At 51.5% G+C, this 20,497-nt stretch overlaps 1 protein-coding gene across 5 annotated transcripts in view; it reads left to right on the top strand.

Moving 5' to 3' along the window:
* LPIN1 (lipin 1) overlaps window positions 1-20,497 on the top strand; it is a 131,340-nt gene that overhangs the window by 20,568 nt on the left and 90,275 nt on the right. For all 5 annotated transcript variants that reach the window (XM_064571797.1, XM_064571796.1, XM_045884110.3 and 2 more), the window contains exon 2: window positions 14,911-14,967. In XM_064571797.1, coding sequence (XP_064427867.1) covers window positions 14,911-14,967 — 57 coding nt within the window. The remainder of the gene's footprint in view (window positions 1-14,910; window positions 14,968-20,497) is intronic.

Below are 20,497 nucleotides of genomic sequence, written 5' to 3'. Positions count from 1 at the left end.
AGGTCACGAGACGGTCTGGGATATGCAACAAACAAAACAAAGCAAGAGGATTTTGTGGTTGACTGGATTAGTCCGGTAGAGAGGGGCGAATCGGTGCTGTATCGAGAGGCCGGCTGTGATGAACAGAGTGCTTCGCCCCACGCCTCGTGCAGGGAAGGCAGGCTGAATTTCTAAGTCGTGAAACGCAGATTCCCGCAGGCCAAAGGAGGGAGAAGGAGGACCGAGCCCGACTTCTAGCTTTATCCACACCACTATTAGCCCAGAGTGGCCCCAGGGCACCTCTTCTTGGCCCTGCCTCGGGTCCCAGGCCTCCAGGAGCTGCTACTCTGAGCTTCGGCACCCTGGGGCCCTCTCCAGCGATTCAGCTGCCTTCCCTGGGCAGCCTCCTGAATCCTGATTCGCCTTCCCAACTGAGCTCAGTTGTGCTCCCCTGGGCCACCCTCCCCGGGCTCCTGCTACACCGTGCTCCCTTTCCCGAAGTTCTCCAGGTCAGCATCTCCAGCCTCTGGCCCCGACAAGGTGTTTGCTCCCGAGACTGGAGCTGCATCTCGTGGGAACAGCCGCAGAGGCCCCTAGGGGCCCAAGAAGGATGATGCCCGTTTCTGTGGAGCTCTGGCTTATTCCTCCTTTGCTTTTTAAGCAGTGCTGTCATTCACATAGGCAGCGCTGAGACCGCAGGCCAGCCTCCTGCCTCTTCCAGAAAGCTCGCCCAGCTCACGTGTTTGAGGCAGCCCTGAGCCCTGAGCCCTGCTCCAAGCCCGGCTAGGGCAGCAGTAGCCCCTGGAGGCCTGTGGCCGATGCAGGGGCCAGGCAGGAGCACCCCTGACCCTTCTGGGCTGGTATGGGCTTCGGCCGGAAAGCCCGCAGCCGGCCTGAGAGGGTGCATCAGGACTCAGGAAGTCCTCCTGCTCCCCCGTCCTGGCAAGCTGTGTTTGCTGAACCCTGGGGACTTGTGTTTCCTTCCTTGCCTCCTGAGGCCTGGGGACAAGGAAAGGCCACTGTCCGGGGGTGGGGTGAGTAGAGAAGGGTTTGGTTGGTTGCCGTGCTGGCTGAAAACCTGACTCCCACCTAATTAGGTCGGCCTTGCTGACCGTGGGCCCCGGAGGAACTGGGTACCAAGGCCCCTCTCACCGGGCCAGGAGCAAGCCCCACCTCACGCCACGAGGCAGTGAGACGGGAGGGCAGGCCCGGCTTGTCGTGCTTCCCTCAGCTTTGAGTGATTCGCCAACCAGGAGCTCCTGGCTTTGCTTGCCGTCCTGGCTGGCTGAAGGCAGGCCGGTGGTGGTCAGAGGGTGTCACTGTGTTCAGCACTGACCACAGTGACAGACAGCCTGTCCCTCTCACATGCCGCTCCCCACGGCGCTGAGTCGGTGGGGACGTGGCTGGCCGTGGGCTGGTCCGCTGAGCTCCGGGGTGTTGGGGCGAGCCTGGAGGAGTGGGGGCACGCTGTGTCCTGCCGAGTCCTCATTCCTCTGAGGTCACGGCCTCTTGTTTGCGGCCTCATCTCCAACTTGGCCAGCATCCAGCTTCACGGCAGCTCCCAGGAGACCAGATGCTTTCGTAGAAGGGACTGGATGTACTCCAGGTCGGGGGCTTCCTCAGTTCTTTATAAAAGTCCCTCCCAGAATCCGGCTGCTGTGACTGGCTCCCGGACACCCTCCTCTTCTGAGAAATTCGAGAACACTATCGAGTGGATCGGATATCTATCTCCAGACGCAGCAATTTCCTCATGTTCAAGTTTATTGTTTCCGTAGGGAAACCCACCCACTTTGGGGCTGATATTCATGCTCGAAGCTCAGCTCTTCATGTGCCTGATGCTCTACATCCAAAGCCGGGGACATGGGCAGAATTCCTCTCTCCTCTTGTTCGGAAATGCCCTGTGCTCTTCAGCGGGATGGCTGCTGGCTCTTTTTAAAGGGAATAAACCTCGTTTATGAGGATCCTTCGCACGTGAAACCTGGGATATTCTGGACAGCGCAAGGGCTTTGCGCATTTTGTGCACAGAGCTTTGTCACGACTGTAGATGCTGGATGTGAGCCGCTAATTTGGGGTATCAGCTACGTGCCCAAGTTCATACTTTCCCCACACACTCTGAGCCTCCTTTAAGTCACATTCATGCATAGCTGGTCCTCAGACACCTTTGAAGCCTTGTGTACATGCAAAACACTGGGTCGTCTGTATCTCTTTCTAAAAATGCATCCATAAAGACCTTTTTAGGGAGAACTTCCTTCCTGAGACCAAGTTATTATACGTAGCTGAAAAGAATGAAGTGCGTTATTCTACCAAGTTCAACTTGGTGTGAATTAAGATTTGACTCAATGGCCCACGTGGCTTCCAAGCCTTTGGGGAAGTCCTGTCAGGGTGGGGCCACACCACAGACTCAGCCACCTTCCTGACGTAAGGGGGTCTGGAGTCCCTGGAGGGTGTTTAGGAGAAAGATGGCAGCATAGGGAGGAAACAATCCAGACCTTCACGCCACTTCCTGGGGCTGCTTCTTACCTTCTCCTGAAGCTCCGACTCGTGTGAAATGCAGAGCCCTCAGGTGGGCCCTCTCAGGCGCGTTGAGAACCTGTAGGCTTATGGTCTGTAAGCTCTAAGTGTAGTCTGCCTGCTGGCTGACCATGCCGCAGTCACATTACTCACCCGTCCTGCCGTTCATGCACCTGTCATTCAGCTACTGGTCACCGAGCGGCCACGGTGTGCCAGGCTCTAAAGAACAGGAAGGCTAAGGCTGGTGGCCGCTCTTGGGGGATCCCCTAGTGTGGTGGGGGACAGGCCGGCCAAGCGGTGTGACAAGCGCCAGCACTGAGGTGTGAGCAAGGTGATGTGAGACGCTGATGAGGACCTGACTGGTCCCACCTGCGGGAGGTGGCCGGGCGTCCCGAAGGAGACGCAGGGTGAGTAGGAGCCGGCCAGCCGAATGAGGGTTTAGGGTGGAAAGGACACGTCAGCTGTGTGGTCTTGGGGAAAATTACGCAACCTTTCCGAAACTCAGCGTCTCCAGTACAAACCAGGACGGTAGTACCCACAGCGAGGAGAGAGGAACGATGGGGAATGATAGGGATTGAATATGGGAGCTCTGGGCACACGGTGGGTGTGTGTTCTTATTTCACACTGAGGAGGCTGAAGGTGTGGCTGCTGGCCGTCACCTTGACGCACAGGATGAAGTCCCTCTAAGTGTAGCTTCTAAGGGTCACCATGCGTCAGGTGTGACTTGGGTGCTGGGGGCTTGTTGCCTAGAGGTCACCTGCAGTTCAGTTCATTCTCCCCCAAGTGTGGCCCCCGGCATCTGCTCAAGGGCAGAAACACAGTGCTGCATCAGGGGGTCCCCGTAGGCTTGACCAACCTCCGTCAGGTGGCATAGTGCATGGGGGTCTCTCCCTGCTTGTGTGGCCTTTCCAGGCTCTCCTCCTGACCTCTGTCCCACCGTGTGCTCTCTCTGGCCTGGCCCACTGCCGCCCCTTCGCGCCCTCCCCATGGGCCACTGCAGCGGCCCCCCTGGCCCCTCTGGATGCACTCGGTGGAGAGGGAAGAGCAGAGGCTTTGGGGTTGGACAGACTTGGGTTCATTCACCCCTTGGCCATTGCCATCACGTGTGACCTTGGGCAGGTCATAGAAAGCTGGTTGGAGCCTCAGCTTCTTCATTTCTAGGTTGATGCTGATGAAACTCTCTCACAGGGAGCTGGTGAGGCTTCCAGAGACCCAGCCCGGCTCTCAGCGCCAGGTGGGCACGCACCGGGGGGGTGGCTGTCCGTAGGGGCCGACTCCCTGCTCCCAGAGCCGTTGCGCATTCCTGGGCGTCCAGGCCGACCCTCTGTAGCCTCGGCTGGTCTCACATGGTCACTTGGGGCCAAACGCCTCAGTGACACCCTGTTTCCTTCCGTGTCAGTCCTCAGCTCCTCTTCCTGAATTCCAGAGTCCGTGCTGTTGCTTAGCTCCGCTTTCCACGCTCACTCTGTGTTCTTGGCCCCCCACTGGCTTGCAACAATGCTAGTATTTGTGTGTCTGTGTGACTGCACCTTCGTTTCTGCTTGCCATATCCTCCCTCGTTCGCCTTGCGAACTCCTGATTGATCATCAATGCCCAGCTCTTCTGCGATGACTCCCGACCCTTCCTCATCTTTCCTTAGGAGATTTTCCTCCCTTGGGGCTACCCCAGCGCTTGGTTTCGGCCTCCACGATAGCACCCATTAGGTTGGGTTACTCAGATGCATTTCTGCACCAGTTTTTCTGCCAGACTATGAATAACTCAGGTGATCAGGTCTTAGTCATCTTGTAATTGCTCCAGTGATGAGCTCAGTACTTAGCACAGGGCATGGCATGTAGCATGTGCTTGATTAATGTAGGAGTGGACTTGCCTAATCCAGTCCTCACTGGTTTCTCTACATTCAAGTTTGTCCACAGCACCTGGCCCAGGTGGCACACAGTGGACTCTCAATAAGAATGAGTAACTGCGGGACGCCTCGGTGGCTCAGTTGGTTAAACGTCTGCCTTCCGCTCAGGTCATGATCCCGGGGTCCTGGGATTGAGCCCCACATCGGGCTCCCTGCTCAGCAGGGAGCCTGCTTCTCCCTCTCCCACTCCCCCTGCTTGTGTGCTCGCTCTCTCTCTCTCTGACAAAAAAATAAACAAAATCTTAAAAAAAAAATGAGTAACTGCATCATACCTTTAGTTACACCATTTGCTTATAGGTAGTAGTAGTAGTAATAATAATGATAATAATAATAAAATACGGCATTTATTGAATGCATAATACATAAAGGTTTCTGTGTTAAGTGGTTTAACTTCATCCATATTTCATCCTCATAATTACAATATATTCTGATGCCCATTTTATAGCTGAAAAGCTTGAAGGACATAAAAGTTAAATGACTAGATTAAAAAAAAGACTAGATCAAGGCTACACATTTAGTTCGTGAGGGGTCTAGGATTTGAGCTCAAGCCTGTCAGAGTGTAGAGTCTATATTGTGGTCCCCCGATGGAAAGTTACCTGTATCCCTCATCGGTGCATCCAGGGCTGATGTGCCGGCCTGCTTTCATCAGTGGCTATGCTAAAGCTGTTCCTTAACTATTTTGTGTAACCTCCCCTCCCCCCCCCAACCGAGATGTCACTGCCTCGAGGTTATCAGGGCTGTTTCTGCTGAGTTTCACCTTCTGGTCTTGCGGCATCGGGATGACAAATATTTTAAGTGTACCCAAGAGCTATTTTACTCAGGTATGTAAGACACATGGACACGGAAATGACTGGCATGAAGGAAGAATTTGAGAATACTCACAGAGCCCTAGAAACAGGAAGCATGACACCCCCCACACAGGGCTGCCCGTGGAAGCACCAGGCGGGTGAAGAAGCGCAGAGAACAAGGAGAAACATGTGGGCAGGAGCCTTTACTGTGGTTTCCAAGGGAAGGAATCGACAGGCAGGACTGGCTAGTGTGAATGATTTCTGCAGGCTCTGGGCCTTAGGGCTGTTCCTGGTGGTCTGGAAGCTGGCCCTGCCATGAACAGGGCAGGTGGCTGGCCACCGAGTGGGTGAGTGTCTCATCAAGGAGGTGGTTGAGTTATGGGCTCTGGATTGGTTGGTTTGTATAGGAAAGGCTTGCTCATAAATGTCATCAAGCATCTCTGGGACCCAGAGAAGCCAGCCACGGAAAGCAGGATTTCATCTGAGTCACTAGTAAAGAGTTTTTTATTTTTTTATTTTTTTAAGATTTATTTATTTATTTGAGAGAGAGCACTCGCACGCCACGTGAGTGGGGGAAGGGGCAGAGGGAGACCATCTCAAGCAGACGCCCTGCTGAGCATGGAGCCACTCTCAGGGCTCGATCTCACCACCCTGAGATCATGACCTGAGCCAAAACCAAGTGTCAGACACTTAACTGACTGTACCCCCACTAGGTGCCCCCCAAAGTTTTTTATTCTTAAGAAAATAAATAAAAATGGCTGATATTTCTTTTTAATCCTAAGAGTAAGTGTTCTGTGGTATGGAGATGGTGCTGGTTTCTCTCCTCGGCTAGCCTGGAGGGGCAGTCTCCCCATGATCAGCAAGGCCCTAAATATTCAAGCAACGAAATACGGAAAATAAAAGACATGGTTAATACACCAAGGAATGCGGATGCTTGAGAAAGATAGGCCTTGGCTTACTTGGCCTGGCCTAGCTCAGAGGGGGACCCTGGTGTGTGCTCAGCATCTCTGCAGGAAGAACTGTGTGAGGAGTGTGCTGGGGGGTTATCGGGGGGTGGGGGGCTGGGTCAGCCTCCTTCCCTCTGGCCTCAGTTCAGAAACATTCACACCTGTTTTGCTGTTTATTTTACCCCTTCCCTCACCCCCCCACCCTCTCCTCGTTTCTCCCATGAGTCTCCCCATTCAGACTTGGATTTCTGGAAACTGCTACGTTAACCTCCACTGGTGGGGGGGGTGGTCGATGGAGTTGGGAAGGGTGGGTGAATGACCCCCAGGGTTGGACCCAACACCTGTTGTTTCTGCAGCATCATTTCTCCAAAGTAAGTTACCTGACTTACGAAAACCACCATTTGTTCAGTGAAAAGGGGATTTCAAGATTATGTGGTTTGGGGAAATGCTACATTCTAATTCCCTCGTGGAGACTGGTGATGTACAGGGATGTTGTAAGGGCACTGAGAAGCTCTGAAGGAAGATCGTCTTTATCTCGATTTTCTCTAATGTTTCCAAGTCTGTCTCTCCACCATGGAGCTGATTTTGTACAACGCTCACTACCGTCCCCTGAGAAGCCGTTGGGGACTGCGGCCCGGCTGGGCGATGGCGTGGCCCCAAGCTGCCCGCTCGCAGACTCAGGGTGAGCGATCTCCCAGACTCGGGAGGCCAGGGCTTCGGGGGCTCAAGAAGCCTTGCGTGATTGCCCTGAGAACCCTGCGGTCTAACCTTGGCCTGACCCTCCCTGGCGTCTTCCCTGCGCCCCTGGCCCTGCCCAGAGCATTGTACTGGCTCTTCCTTGCTTCTGGATGCCTAGCTCCTGGCATAGTGCCTGGCAAACAGCAGGTACTCAGTGAAAGCTTATATTCATTGAATTTAAATTAAATTTCCCATTAGAGTCCTCTAATGAGAGGCTCCTTTCTTGTTTTCCAATCAATCCTGTCCTAGTAGAGACACATACACATGTGCATACGTTTATGGTCTATGTGGGTTCTTTCCATAAACAGGCAAGGACACACTCAAATATGGGATTAGATTTCACGCAGAGGAGCCCACCTCATAAACGCACACCCACACACCCATGCGCACGCACACCCACACATCGAACATACAGAAACGCAAACTGTGTAGACACAAGCAAACACAGACACACTGGCAGAAACGGGCCCAATCCCTCACTGGCCGCAGATACGCAGATGCCATTTTATACATAAACACATAGAGAAGTGCAAGACAGACCCCCTGTCCCCCAAGGCACATGCCCTGTTCTGGTCAATTATTCCTCCAGACCACAATGCCTCAAAGCCTAACAGCTTAAAACAACTACTTTCTCAGATCGAATGAGTTCATGGGGCCAGATTAGGGCAGGACTTGGCTGGATGATCCTTGGGCTCCCGTGTGTTCCTGAGCCGATCCGCTGGAGCCTGACTGCTGTGTGGCCTGGTCAGGTGGTGATGGAGGCTTCCCTCGCGTGGCTGGAAGGCCCGGCTCAGCGGGACTGCAGGCTGGGCAGGCTAACCTTTTACGTGGCAGCCTCGTCCCCCAGAAAGAGCCTGCGGAGGGTTGAGGGGGACACGGAAAGTCTTCGTACGACCCAGCCTCTGGAGTTGTAAAGCTTCACCTGTCCTGGGTCTTGTTGAGCACGCAGGGCCCTCAGGCTAGCCCAGATGGGAGGGCCGGGCTGTTGGACTGGGCCTGCGGCGGGTGGGGCAGCGAGAATCTGAGGCCGTCTGCAATCTGATGCACACACGAGCGTGCACGGATGCAGCCTACACATCCCAGGTGAGGCTGGAGCCTTCCTTACTGAGCACCCTCCTGGGCGTGGCATCTGGGCCCGAGGTGGTGGCAGTGGTGAGGGCCGTGACCTTGACAGAGCTGGGCAGTGCGCCGCCTCCTTTACTTGTCTTTCCAGTGCGTGTGATGGAGGGTGAGGCTTGGGGAAGAGCCTGTGATGGGGTCACGTCTTTCTGGGGAGGGATTTCTATCTGGGAAGTTCACGTCTTTCTGGGGAGGGATTTCTATCTGGGAAGTTCACGTCTTTCTGGGGAGGGATTTCTATCTGGGAAGTTAAATTGGGTTCCTTTTTCAGGTCCCTGTATGGGGTGTGCTCAGAGTCTGGAGTCACAGACCATACCATGGATGCCCAGGAGAACACAGAATGTCAGAGCAGGAAGGGGACATATCCTGTCCACTCCAGCCACCTCATTGTACACACAGGGATACTGAGGCCAATGGAAGGGGCCAAACTGGTCATGGTCGTGCACCTGGGATCCCACAGTCCTGGGTCCTCTGAGTCCTGGCTCCCCATTGCAGGCCTGTAATCCATGCGGTTTCCTCTGCCCGGGCCCCAGGGGCTGAGCACCCTCCAGAGACAGGTGCACCTCTGTGTTAAATGTCTGGGTGAACACTGGGCCCTGGGACAGGGCAGCCACTGCTGGTCAATGGTGAGGCCTGGGGGAGCTCAGCTCTCACACACATGGCCAGGAGGACGTGCCAGGAACAGGTGAAAACTTCCCCTTAGTGATCTAAGACATGAAGCCACTGGAGAGCTTCAGGGACCAACACTGCCTTCCTCTTTCCCTTAGGAAAAGTACAAAAATCAGGCCGCGCCTAGCCCCCATCCACACCAGTAGCCTGAAATGCGGATGGAGTGATGCCCTGGCTTTGAAGTCAGTCAAACCTGGGTCACATCCCGGCTCACATACCCTCGATTGCTAGCTCTGTGACCTTGGCTAAGTCCCTTGACCTTCTGAGCTCCAGTGTCCTCATGTGTCTATGGAGAAAATCATGCTTTTATTCTTCCATTCAGCAAGTATTTATTGAATAGCTACTATGTGCCAGACACTGCTGGGGATACGATGATAAGGACAACAGGCACTGCCCCTTATGGAGGAAGCTGTCATTAGCTGAACAGTTAGGCAAACAAATGTAGCTTTACAAACTGCGTTAAATGCTATGGAGAAGTGATAAGGGTGCTGTGAGGGGGTGCAGTTATGATGTGATCAAGTTGAGGCGGCCAGGGACAGCCTCTCTGAGGAGGTGACACTTGGCTGTGGTCTGCTCTGGCAGTGAGTAGTAGCTAACCAGCTGAAATGTGTCTCAGGCAGAGGAAATGGCACATGCAAAGGCCCTGTGGCTGGAGGGAGTAGGTTGAATAGGAGGGGTTAAAAGGCCATTGTGACTGGGTCAGAGAGATCACAAGGAGCAAGTGGGAGATGACACCGGACAGGCGGGTGGGAACTTTGTTCACCAAGTTAAGGAAGGGTTTAAAACGTTGTATACATTTTATATATTTACTTGAATGGTTTTAAGTGACAGAATCAGATTGTCAAAAAGATGACCATGGCTGCCGCATGGAGATTGAACAGCAGGATGGCAAACAGGGATGAGGGTGATCCCATTAGGAGGCTGTGCCAGATAGAATAATAGTGGTCCCTCAAAGATATCCATGTCCTAAGCCTTGGAACTGTGAACATATTAATTACATGGAGAAAAAGAACTAAGGTTGCAGATGGAATTAAAGTTACTCATCACTGACCTTAAAATAGGGAGATTATCCTGGATTATCCGAGTGGGCCCAGTGTAATCCCATGAGTTCAGAGAGTGGGTCAGAGAGCCGGGACTTTGGAAACACTTGACATGCCCTTGCTACTTTGAAGGTGGAGGAAGTAGTCTTTCCCTCATTTTATAATTGAGGGGGAAAGGAATTTCGAAGACACAAAGTGATCCAGTCAACACCCAGCATTATTAAATGTTGTATCCAGGGCTTAGATCCAATCCCCTTGACTACAGACCCTCTTACCATTGCTGGGGGGCCCAGGCTGGGGCCTGACTCGGTCTAATTTCAGCACTGCCTGTAGCACACCCTCCCCCCCCCACCAGAACAAACCGTCTTCTTTTACTTCAGGTTGTATTGACCGAGAAAAGAAAGGGGAATGTGTCCTTGGAATCATGATGTAGGAGGGCAGGCGCATTTGGACTTACAGAGTTTTGGAGATAAAAAAGAGCGAGGAGTCGCCTAGTACAACTCCATCTTGTGACTGCTGGAAAAATTGAGACCCAGAGAAGGAAGTGTCTTGCCCAAGCCTCTCCGACCTCTTCGCTGCAAGTGAGAAACAGAACTAAAGCCGGAATTGCCCGATCCCCAGAGCGATTGTCCTTCCACTGTTTCCCGGACGGGTCCCTTGTGTTCCTGGAAACTTCGGTGGGAGTTTGAATGACTTTTCCCATAAAAGTAGGCTTTCTACATGGAACTTGGTGCCCCTAAGACTCCAGCTGTAAGGGGTGCTGTGCATTCCTCTGCCTTCCCTTCCCCGGAAAAGTGAACTCACTTTGATAGGACCGTTTCAGGGTGAGAATGTTATTCTCTACTTCAAAATAAGTTCACAAATGAACTTCAATATGCCCCATTTGTAAACTGGAAACAGTCTGGACCATCGCTGTGGACTCTCCGCCTGGTAATCTGGAAGCATTTCTGTCTGAAGACTACCCGCCCCCGCCCCGCCCTTTTCCCCTCTGCGCTTGTGGGAACCTACTGTCCAAATGTTTGTGCCTCAGTGCAAGTGCAGCAAGACCTCTGGAGACACACAGAGCTGAAGTTGAACTTGGACCCGGGTCCCATAAGTGGGAACTCCAGCAAATGGTGGGCCAGGGTTGGAGCACTGAGCCAGGGACTTGGATTTCAGTCTTCATAAAGACGCAACTGAGATTCAAATTCAGCTTTCACTAAGTACATAGTACGTGCTGGTCACCTCCAAGTACACCTCTCAGTAGACTCTCCTAGCAGCCCCGGGGGAGGTAGCACGGTGTCGGTGCTTTATTTATTTATTTTAAAGATTTTATTTATTTATTTGAGAGAGAAAGAGAGTGTCAGCTGGAGGGAGAGGGAGAGAGAATCTGAAGCAGACTCCACGCTGAGCACAGAGCCGGATGTGGGACTCGATCTTCTGACCTGAGATCACAACCTGAGTTGAAGCCAAGAGTTGGATGCTCAATGGACTGAGCCACCCAGGTGCCACCATGTTGGCTCTTTAGAAGAGGAAACTTCCCATATGATCCCACCTCTAAGTGGCAGAGGCACTGACCAGACCATGACCAGTCTCTGTGGTTCTCTCTCAAGTGCTCTTTACTCCGTGCCCATCAGCATGGTCAAGTGAGCAAGCAAAACAACCCAGCATAAAATGAAAATACAGTAGGAAAGTGTCTTCCCATCTTCTGTTCGTCGATCCCCGTTTACTATGTTCATTCCCCAAGCATTTTCCCATTTTTCTATATCTGTCTACCTATTTCTCTGTCAGTCATCTACATATGCTTTACTGTATATAACCATGGACAAGAGATGATTCGAAACATAACAGGACCTTTGTCCATCGGCTCAGGCTGCTATTCCAAAAATAGGCTGGGTGCCTTACATGACAGACATTTATTTCTCGAAGCTCTGGAGGCTGGATGTCCAAGATCGGGTTGCCAACGTGGTTGGATTTTGTTGGAATTTCTTGGCTTATAGACAGCCACCTTCCTAATGTGTGCTCACACGGCAGAGAGATATCTCTGCTGTCTCTTCTTAGAAGGCGCTAACCCCTTTCACAAGGGCTCTACCCTAATGACCTTATTACATGGCATTATCTCTTGATTCTTACATCAGCTCCGGGGTAACCATTTTACTGTTCTCTCTTTACAGATGATAATACTGAGGCTTACAAAGGTAGACTTCCATGCTGAAGGCTACATAGCTCTTAGGGGGAGAACTGGGGTTCAAACCCAAGTTCATTTTTGGTATCCACCCTGACTGCTCCCTGTTTGGCGTGTGGGTTCCGAAGGCTGAGCTTCAAATTCTGTGTTAAGAATTTTGAATGTCGGGCGCCTGGGCGGCTCAGTGGGTTAAGCGACTGCCTTCGGCTCAGGTCATGATCCTGGAGTCCCTGGATCGAGTCCCGCATCGGGCTCCCTGATGGCGAGGAGCCTGCTTCTCCCTCTGACCCTCCCCCCTCTCATGTGCTCTCTCTCATTCTCTCTCTCGCAAATAAATAAATAAAATCTTTAAAAAAAAAGAATTTTGAATGACAACGGACAAATCGTTGTGGGGTGGAATGAGATCATTTTCTTCTTGACTTTGAGAGAAATTCTTGTTGCAATACACAAGTTCACCATTTTGGGTGTTCTTGTGTTTATATTTAATCTCTGAAATCAAACCAAACCCTCGGAGGGTTCAGAGTTCCCCTGGCAGCAAAACATATATTTGGTATTTGATTCAAAGCTTGATTTTTAATCGGGATCAAATGCAAGCATTGTGGATTTAAACTGCTACCGGCCTTCCTAGCCGGCCTTGTGAGTGTGAAATGAGTACAACCATTGTACCCAGCGCATGCTTGTGCCCCAGGAGGAATTTGAGTTGGATGGTCTAGAACATCTGTATCCAAGCCGCATGATTTTTTATAGCATGCTCTAATGTTCCACAGGAGCTGAAATGGGGGCAGTAACTGGATTCCAAGAAGTGTTCCAAATGCATCATTCTGTTGAGACCAGGACTGAATTAATGGCCATATGAAGCAGTTCGTAGATGCAGAACCCGCTCTCCTTGTCCCACTTTCCCAACAAAGATTCAGACTTGGGTGGGATTCCTTGACTCCCAGCTGCTGCCTTTCCAGGGCCTGTTGTAGGAGACTCTAATCATCTTATTCCAGATGTAGTTTCCAGGATACTAGAATGGTCCTCCTGGAATTTATCCTTCCGGTTTTCCTCATTTAGTTAATGATACCATCATCTACCTAGTCACCCAGGCCACAGACTTCAGTCATCCTCAGCCTCTCTCTCTTCACCCACCCAGCCAACCCACATCACTCACCACGCCCATGTGATTCCACCATGAGGACATGCCCCCAGCCTCCCCTTCCTCGTTCCCTCCCCTGTTCCCTCCCCCTTTCCCACCTTGGCTTGCCTCCTGGCCATCCTTTGCTAGAATAGCCTTTGAATTCACTCCTCTGCTTCTAATACGAGACGTCGGAATGATCCTGTAAAACACAGGTCTGCTCATCCCACTTTGCTGCACCTCCCACTGTGCCCAGCGACAGTTCTCAAACTGGGTTCTCTGGAACCTCAGGGTTCTGCAACCAACACCAGGAACGGCCAACACTGTGGCAGTTCCCTTCTGTCTGTTTACATAGGGCCTCCTAAAAGATCTTGTTTGAGGAGGGCATTGTTCTGAAAAAGAGAATGGCCCTACTTTACCCACATCTCCTGACCATGGCCCCACCAAAGCTCCCTCCCACTGTTCCCCGGGCATGGGGCCCTCTGTGCTATTCTCCAAATACACATGTGATGCCTTGGTTTCTTTGAGCATGATCTCTGCTCTGTTTGGAAAGGCCTTTCTCCCTCCTCTCTCCTCTGAGAGCCCCACTTATCCTTCAGAAGCAGCTCACACATCACCTTCTGTGGATGGCACAGAATTCCTTGTATTCCCTGCCGGAAAACAGTTGGCTCCCTCCTGTGCTCCCAGGGGGCCCTGGTCATGTCTCAATGGTCGCCCTGGAAATGACACACTTGTCTACCTGTCTTCCTGCCCAACCCTGGCTCGATTGTGAGTGACTCGACGCAGGATTTACATTTCACCCATCTGTGCATTCCGTCTACCCACCTAAGTACCTGACCCCTGAGAGAAACTCAAAAAATGACGATTTAAGTAACACATCAGCCAGTCAACAACATGGGCTGGAAAAGCTACATGCAACCAATGCGTAGCAGGTACGGTGACAGGTGAGGGGGTGACAGGACAAGGGAAACAGGCATAAGGGGCTTCTAAGGTTGTTGATTCTGGGCTGCCGTAGTTGAACTCAGAGCATATATATTTTTGAGTATGACTTAGGTGGAATTTGAGGCTTACAAAAACTCAGCATGTTGGGGCACCTGGGTGGCTCAGTCGGTTAAGTGTCTGCCTTCTGCTCAGGTCATGATCCCAGGGTCCTGGGATTGAGCCCCACATTGGGCTCCTGGGTCAGCGGGAGGCCTGCTTCTCCCTCTCTCCCTGATCATGCTCTCTCTCTCTCTGTATCTCTGTGTCTCAAATGAATAAATAAAATCCTTAAAAAAAATCATACAAAAAACCCCTCAGCAAATCCCTTAGGCCAGGCTACACCAGCGTGGGAGCGGCATTTGGGGGCTCTACCTGGGGTACCTGTAGGAAAAGTGGATGGTGCAGGCCCCCCTGGCTTGGGTGGGGCCACACCAGCAGTCTGACCAGCTTGTCCATGTGCTAGGCTTTACCCTTCCTCCCGAATGGACTCCATCAATGCTCACAATGCACCTGCCAGCTCTGGGGTTACTATTATACCCATTTTACAGCTAGGAAAACAAGCCTTGTGCAGTCACAGCTAAGACACTAGAGAGGCAGCACTGGAAGGCATGACTTCTGACTCCAAACCCCATGGTTTCTCCACGTTGCCCCGCATGCGCTTCGGGAAGGAGAGAAGTGGAGACAGGGCAGGGGTGGGGGGAGATTTACGACCTCATAATGTGCCCCAGGTAACCCGGACCTCACGCTCTCCGTAAACACGCTCGGAGAAAACTCAGCACGTCCTCCTCTTATTTAATTTCTTCTCTTTGAGATATAAATACGTACCATAAAATTCGCTGTGTTCGAGGGTACGGTGCAGTGGGGCTTAGCATCTTCACAAGGTTGTGCAATCATGACCACTGTCTATTTCCAGAACATTTCTATTCGTTAATTTCTCGTGGTTTTCTTTTTCAGATTCCAATGATGAGAGACCCTGGCTGGATTAGAAATGTGTGGCCTTCGAACATTAATGTGAGTGATGTTGCTGTGAATGTGCCATTTTACCTTTATATTCCGAGGTGAGAGCAAATGCTCTGACGAACTGTCACGTTCTGCTATGGATCTACGCAGCCTCCAAACCAGGTCTCCGCCCTCCCCCCCGATGCTGGCGGAGTTGGCCCGCAGCTCTTTCTGAGGGCTCGAGAAGCCCGGCATGGAGCTAAGAACATGTGGCTAATTTCTAACCTCTTCTCCCTGGATCCATCCTCCTGCGGAGCACAGAAATGATTTTGTTGCCTCCCTGATTTAAAAAGCCTTCCATGGCTGCCTAGTGCCCATGGGAATAGGTTCACATTGGTACCCGAGCCATTTGTTGGTTGCCCCTGGCGGACGGTCCTTAGTGTGTGTGGTCACATGGATCTAACAAAAGCCCCCAGGCCCCTCAAGGCCCTCTGCAGATTCGGCTTCCTCCTCCTGCAGCCTTTGGTTCCTTTGCCCTCCCGCGTCAGTCCTACTGCCCCGTGTGGTCCCCAAACCTTAGGCCAGGCCCTGCAGATTGTCCCTGTGACTGTATTTTGTACTTTGCGGTCCAGGAACGCTTCCTTTGGGATCTCCCGAGACTGCATGTCCCGCAGTCTGAGGGCCAGCCCCATCCTCCGCCCCCTTGCCCATTCTGGCTTCGGGACTCATCCTGGATCTGGCTCGCGGAGCCTCTGTGCCTGGGGAGGGGATTTCTGCTGTAGCACCCAGGTGGTGGGCCCAACCTTCATCTCTAGTTCCTGTCTCATAGTGCCCTCACCTTGCCCCAGAACTGTACCGTAAGCTTCAGCAACATCATACGACCTGCTGTATACCCCTGTGGGTCTTAAACCTGAACTCTTTTCCTGTGGAGGATAGACTTGAGGGAATAAGTTAGGGGGTGGCGAGGCTCAAGAAAAGGCTTTTGGAATGATCCAGGGAAGAAGAGATAAAGCCTGAACACTCATTTGTCCCTGGGTGGCCTGTCCTAAGCCTTGGGGATGCAGAACAGGGGTAGCCTGTAGTCTCTGCTCCCAAGAAGCTTCCAGTCTGGAGAGGGACCCAGGCACAAAATGTGGACCAGCATGGGGACTCAGAAGGCCCGGTGTGGTGCTGGCCAGAAGGAGAGGTTCTCCTGGGAGTTGAATGCACAGGCTCTGGTTGAATGAATGAAGAAGGCAGCTGAGGGAGGCCTTGCCCCAGGGATTCGGTGAGGAGCAGGTCTGTTTCCGAGGGGACTGGCACGGACAAGGCCCAGTCAGAGGCCCGGAATCCTGACCAATGGGCAGTTAGTGGCAGTTGAGCCCCGAGTGAGGGGAGCCATCCTCCACGGAGGAGAGTGGAGGCAGGAAGTCCCGGTAAGTGAGCCTCTCCTCTTGTTGGGGGCCTTGCAGGCTGGTGGTCACGAGGCAGTCTGAGGCTGCTTCCCGGGGTCAATTCCCATTCCGTAGCCCGGGGGCAGGAACCCATGGCCACCAGGTTTCCCGCCCCAGCCTCTGGCCATGCACAGTGCAGCAACAATGGTATACAAGAGCGGGAGGCAAGGAGAGGCAAGCCACTGGGCCTCTCCCACAGGCCCTGCACTGCCCTCCACACGGCTCATCTAGAAACAAGATCAGAAGCAGTGGACAGGAGATGCGGAGTAGGAAGTTTCTGTCTCGAGGGTGGAGTGACAGAAAGCCTTGACCGTCTAAGGCAGGGGAACTGGATTAGGAGGATACGTCCTGCCCTTGGACCCTAAGCCCAGCCACTTAAGAGTATGCGTGTCATCGAGCACGTTTGCTTGCTTCTCTGAGGTTCAACGTGTGCACGTGGGGAGTTCATTCAATCATAAACATAATGTGTTTGCCGTTTAGCCCAAGGCACCGTGCAGAAGAGAAGAGGGGTTTGGAACTCAGTTAGGGTGGGTGGAGAGTTTAGAAGCAATTCAGAAGAAAGGCTTCTAGGACAAAGCGAGTCTTATGCAGAGTCTTGAAAGAGCTGTAAGTTAGCCAGGCATGGAGGTGACATACAGCACGCTGAGTCTGGGCACCTGGGGCCTGTGGTAGGACCAGGTGAGCAGCGGGAAATGCAAGTGGAGGAGAGCAAGAAGCAGGGGTGTCAATGGCGGGGGATGGGGGGCAGTGTCTGCCTTCCCGATGACCTTGGACTTTACCCTAGAGGTAATGGTAATGGGGGCGGGTGGCATGGAAGGTCCTAAAGCAGGTGATGCCCCCTCAGATTGGCAGCCCCGTTAGAGGCCAGTCATGGGGTGGGCCTAGAGGCAGTTAGGAGTTCATTGTTGGCCTCGTTGAGTGTGAAGTGTTTGTGGACCGTCTGGAGGTGTCCAGCAGGTAGTTGGATGTAAGGTCTGGAGCTGGGGGCAAGGTGTGGACTGGAAATGCTGAACTGTGTGTGGCTGCCGTCTCCAAGGGGAGCCTCTCCGCGTCTGTCCTGTCTCTTGGCTCTGGCTCTGTCCTACTTGCTGTGCAGATGGGCTGGGTACCCGGGAGTCAGTGATGAGCGTGTCACGGTTAGGCTTTTGGTTCAAGGGCTCACCAGCCATTAGAAGAGGTGGCAGAATACAAAATGGCACAGTGACAACGCTCTGTGACATGTGCCATCTTGGGGTTACATGTGGCTCATTAGTACAGAGAAGTCAGTGACTGATTGTTCATGGACCTCAGGATGTCCCCACGAGGTCTAGCTCTCTGTTTGGATGAAGTAGCTCTGGGAAGCAGAAACCCAAAGAAATACACATGCACCGCCATGCCTCCCACCTCCATCCCCACGTGCACACACCCACACACAGATTCATTCAAGACAGACAGCCTTGAACTCTGGCGGGACATTCAAGCAATGAAATGTTCGCCCAAACGGCTTAACCCATCTTGCTCAGCGAAGGGGAAGGAATGTGTGGAGCAGTTTGTTACATGAAGCCTCGCTCATCTTTCCTGTTGTGTTCATTATGAGCAGCATGTACTTGAAAACACCTCCTTCTTAGCCAGCCTGTGGTTGGATTGCAACATTTCTTGTAAGAGCAGCAATTCTCAGAATTCTGGGTTATCCTGCTCCAGTTGCTTGAAACTTGTTGCTTTAGGTTTGAAAAGTTTGTCTTCCTTGCTGCCTGTAAGTTGAAAAAGGACTGGATTTAAAATGTAGTCTTCTTGGAGGGAGCATATTTTGGCATGGGGGGTGGGAAGTGATTCTGTCTAGACTTAAATTTATTTTTGAAACATTTCATCAAAGCGCTCCATGTGCCTGGTTTCTAGAAAATCAGCTAGGAAATACCAGCCATGGTACACAGCCACAGTCTCGTGGTCCTACCTCTGGTCTATTTCCCTGTCCTCTCTGCACATCATCCTGGGACTTCTGCTCTGCTGGAGGAGAACGTAGCTGATTCTTACAGAACACCAGGGACAAATGCATCCTCCTTTCTTATACTCCGCCATTTATGTATAATCTCACCCTCTTTTAGTTTGTTCTGTATTCAGATTCTGCCTTTCTTATATATGGAGTTTTCCCCCCCACTGTGTTCTTCCTGGGGGAGATGTGTTTTTCCTGGGGGTCTTTTCCTCATTAGGGGGAAAAACATAAGCTTCCCATTCTCTGCCCCCTGCTTCCCGCCCCCCCCCCCGCCACTGTCCTTAAGCTTTTCCCTTAGTCTGCCACTTGGAAACCTTCACATTCATTATTTTTAAGCCCTTACTTGCTTAAAAATATATTTAATGTAAGCTTTAAAAAGTACATTTAATATGTACTTAAAATGTATTTAAATTTTAAATTTATATAATTTTATTTTAAATATTTCAAACCATTTTAAACATATCTTAAACAGTTTTAAACATATTTTAAAAGAGGAACTTGCTTTAATTGGGATCTGTCTTTTCTAATTGGATGACCATGATTTTCATATAGGTCGTTGGTTTTCCTATGTATTTAACAAACCTTTATATGGTCCTTATGTGACAGGTTCTTGTCTACAAGTGTTATACACATTCACTCATTTAACTCCTCTCGGCAGCGCTATAAGTTGGTCCTATTACTGGCTCTGTTTGAGAGATGTTGAGCCTGAGAGGTTGAGCCACTTGCCCAAGGTCACATAGCCTGTAAGGGCCAAGGTTAGGATTTGAACCCATACCTTTGGCTCCAGAGTCTTTGTTCCTAAGCACTATAAGATGCTGCTCCATAAGAAGTTTCTCTGTTGAGCAGTTTTGAATTTTTGTCATTTGTTCTTTGCATTTAGTACCTTCAGTCTGTACTCTGGCTTCCCACACTCTTAGCTGCGCGTAGATGCGCTTTTCGCCCCTCTCTCCGGGAGACTTCCTTCCTCCCTCTTGCTCTTATATCCTGCGTCAGAGCTGTGATGTTGGGGGGCCCTCCCGAGGTCCACTGCTACCCAGACAAACATGCATTTATTTTCCCTTTACTTCCAGATGTCGCATTAAATTTCAAGGAAACTTCAGAAGCTCACATTCCCAGGGGAGGGAGCAAGGGGAGGAGAAAGTATCGGGTAGGATGTTATCTATTTTTTTTTAAAGATTTTATTTATTTATTTGAGAGAGAATAAGATAGAGAGAGCATGAGAGGGAAGAGGGTCAGAGGGAGAAGCAGACTCCCTGCCGAGCAGGGAGCCCGATGCGGGACTCGATCCAGGGACTCCAGGATCATGACCTGAGCCGAAGGCAGTTGCTCAACCAACTGAGCCACCCAGGCGCCCGGATATTATCTATTTTTAAAATTAAAGTGAATTCCCATCTATTTCTTTGTTTGAAACTATCTCCGTATCCTTTGAAATGATTAGAGATGAGGGGTGCCACGGACCCTGGATTGACAGTGACGCCTGTGTGTGTTTGGGGGGATGGGCGGGCAGGGCTGGTGATGCAAGATTATCTGTACCCCCATGAAGTCACATTGCAGACAGGTCAGAGCTGATGATCTTCCTTCTCCACTTCCTCGCTTTCCAATGTAGAGACTGAGGTCTTGAGGTGACACATGCAGGGTCTCATAAGTGACAGAGAGCACAGACTGGAATATCCAGGTCTTCACTTCCCCAGAGCCATGCCCTACCTAGGACACTCCAGCTTCCAGAAGGACCTATGGGATTTTTTTTTTTTTTTTTTTTTTAAATATCCTCACTGTTCTGGGAGGAAAAGATAGAGTTTCCCTCTGGGGACTTGGGTTACTTACAGCTAGAACCTGGGATCTGGTTCAGGGGGAGATCTGGAACTCTTTTGAGACCAGCTTATTTTCAGGATCACTTTATTTATTGTTTGAGAGAGGGTAAGGGAGAGGGGCAGAAAGAGAGGGAGAGAGAGAATCTTAAACAGGCTCCACGCCCAGCGTGGAGCCTGACGTGGGGCTTGATCTCATGACCCTGAGATCACGACTTGAACCAAAATCTACAGACACTTAACTGAGACACCCAGGCTCCCCTCTTAGGATCCCTTTAGACAGAGTTCTCTTGTCTCTTCTCTCCTCTTGGGGCAGAAGCCTCGGTGGGCTTCTGTGCTTCCAAACACCCAGGTCATCTTCTGAGGGGAGTGTATGTGTGTGAGGGGAGAGC

This window comes from Mirounga angustirostris, unplaced genomic scaffold, assembly GCF_029215605.1.
Source record: "Mirounga angustirostris isolate CCGP_5_RB_7025 unplaced genomic scaffold, mMirAng1.0.hap1 SCAF_10, whole genome shotgun sequence".
Classification (NCBI taxonomy): domain Eukaryota; kingdom Metazoa; phylum Chordata; class Mammalia; order Carnivora; family Phocidae; genus Mirounga; species Mirounga angustirostris.
The sequence above is the reverse complement of the archived record's forward strand: the minus strand, read 5'-3'. Positions and strand labels throughout refer to the sequence as shown.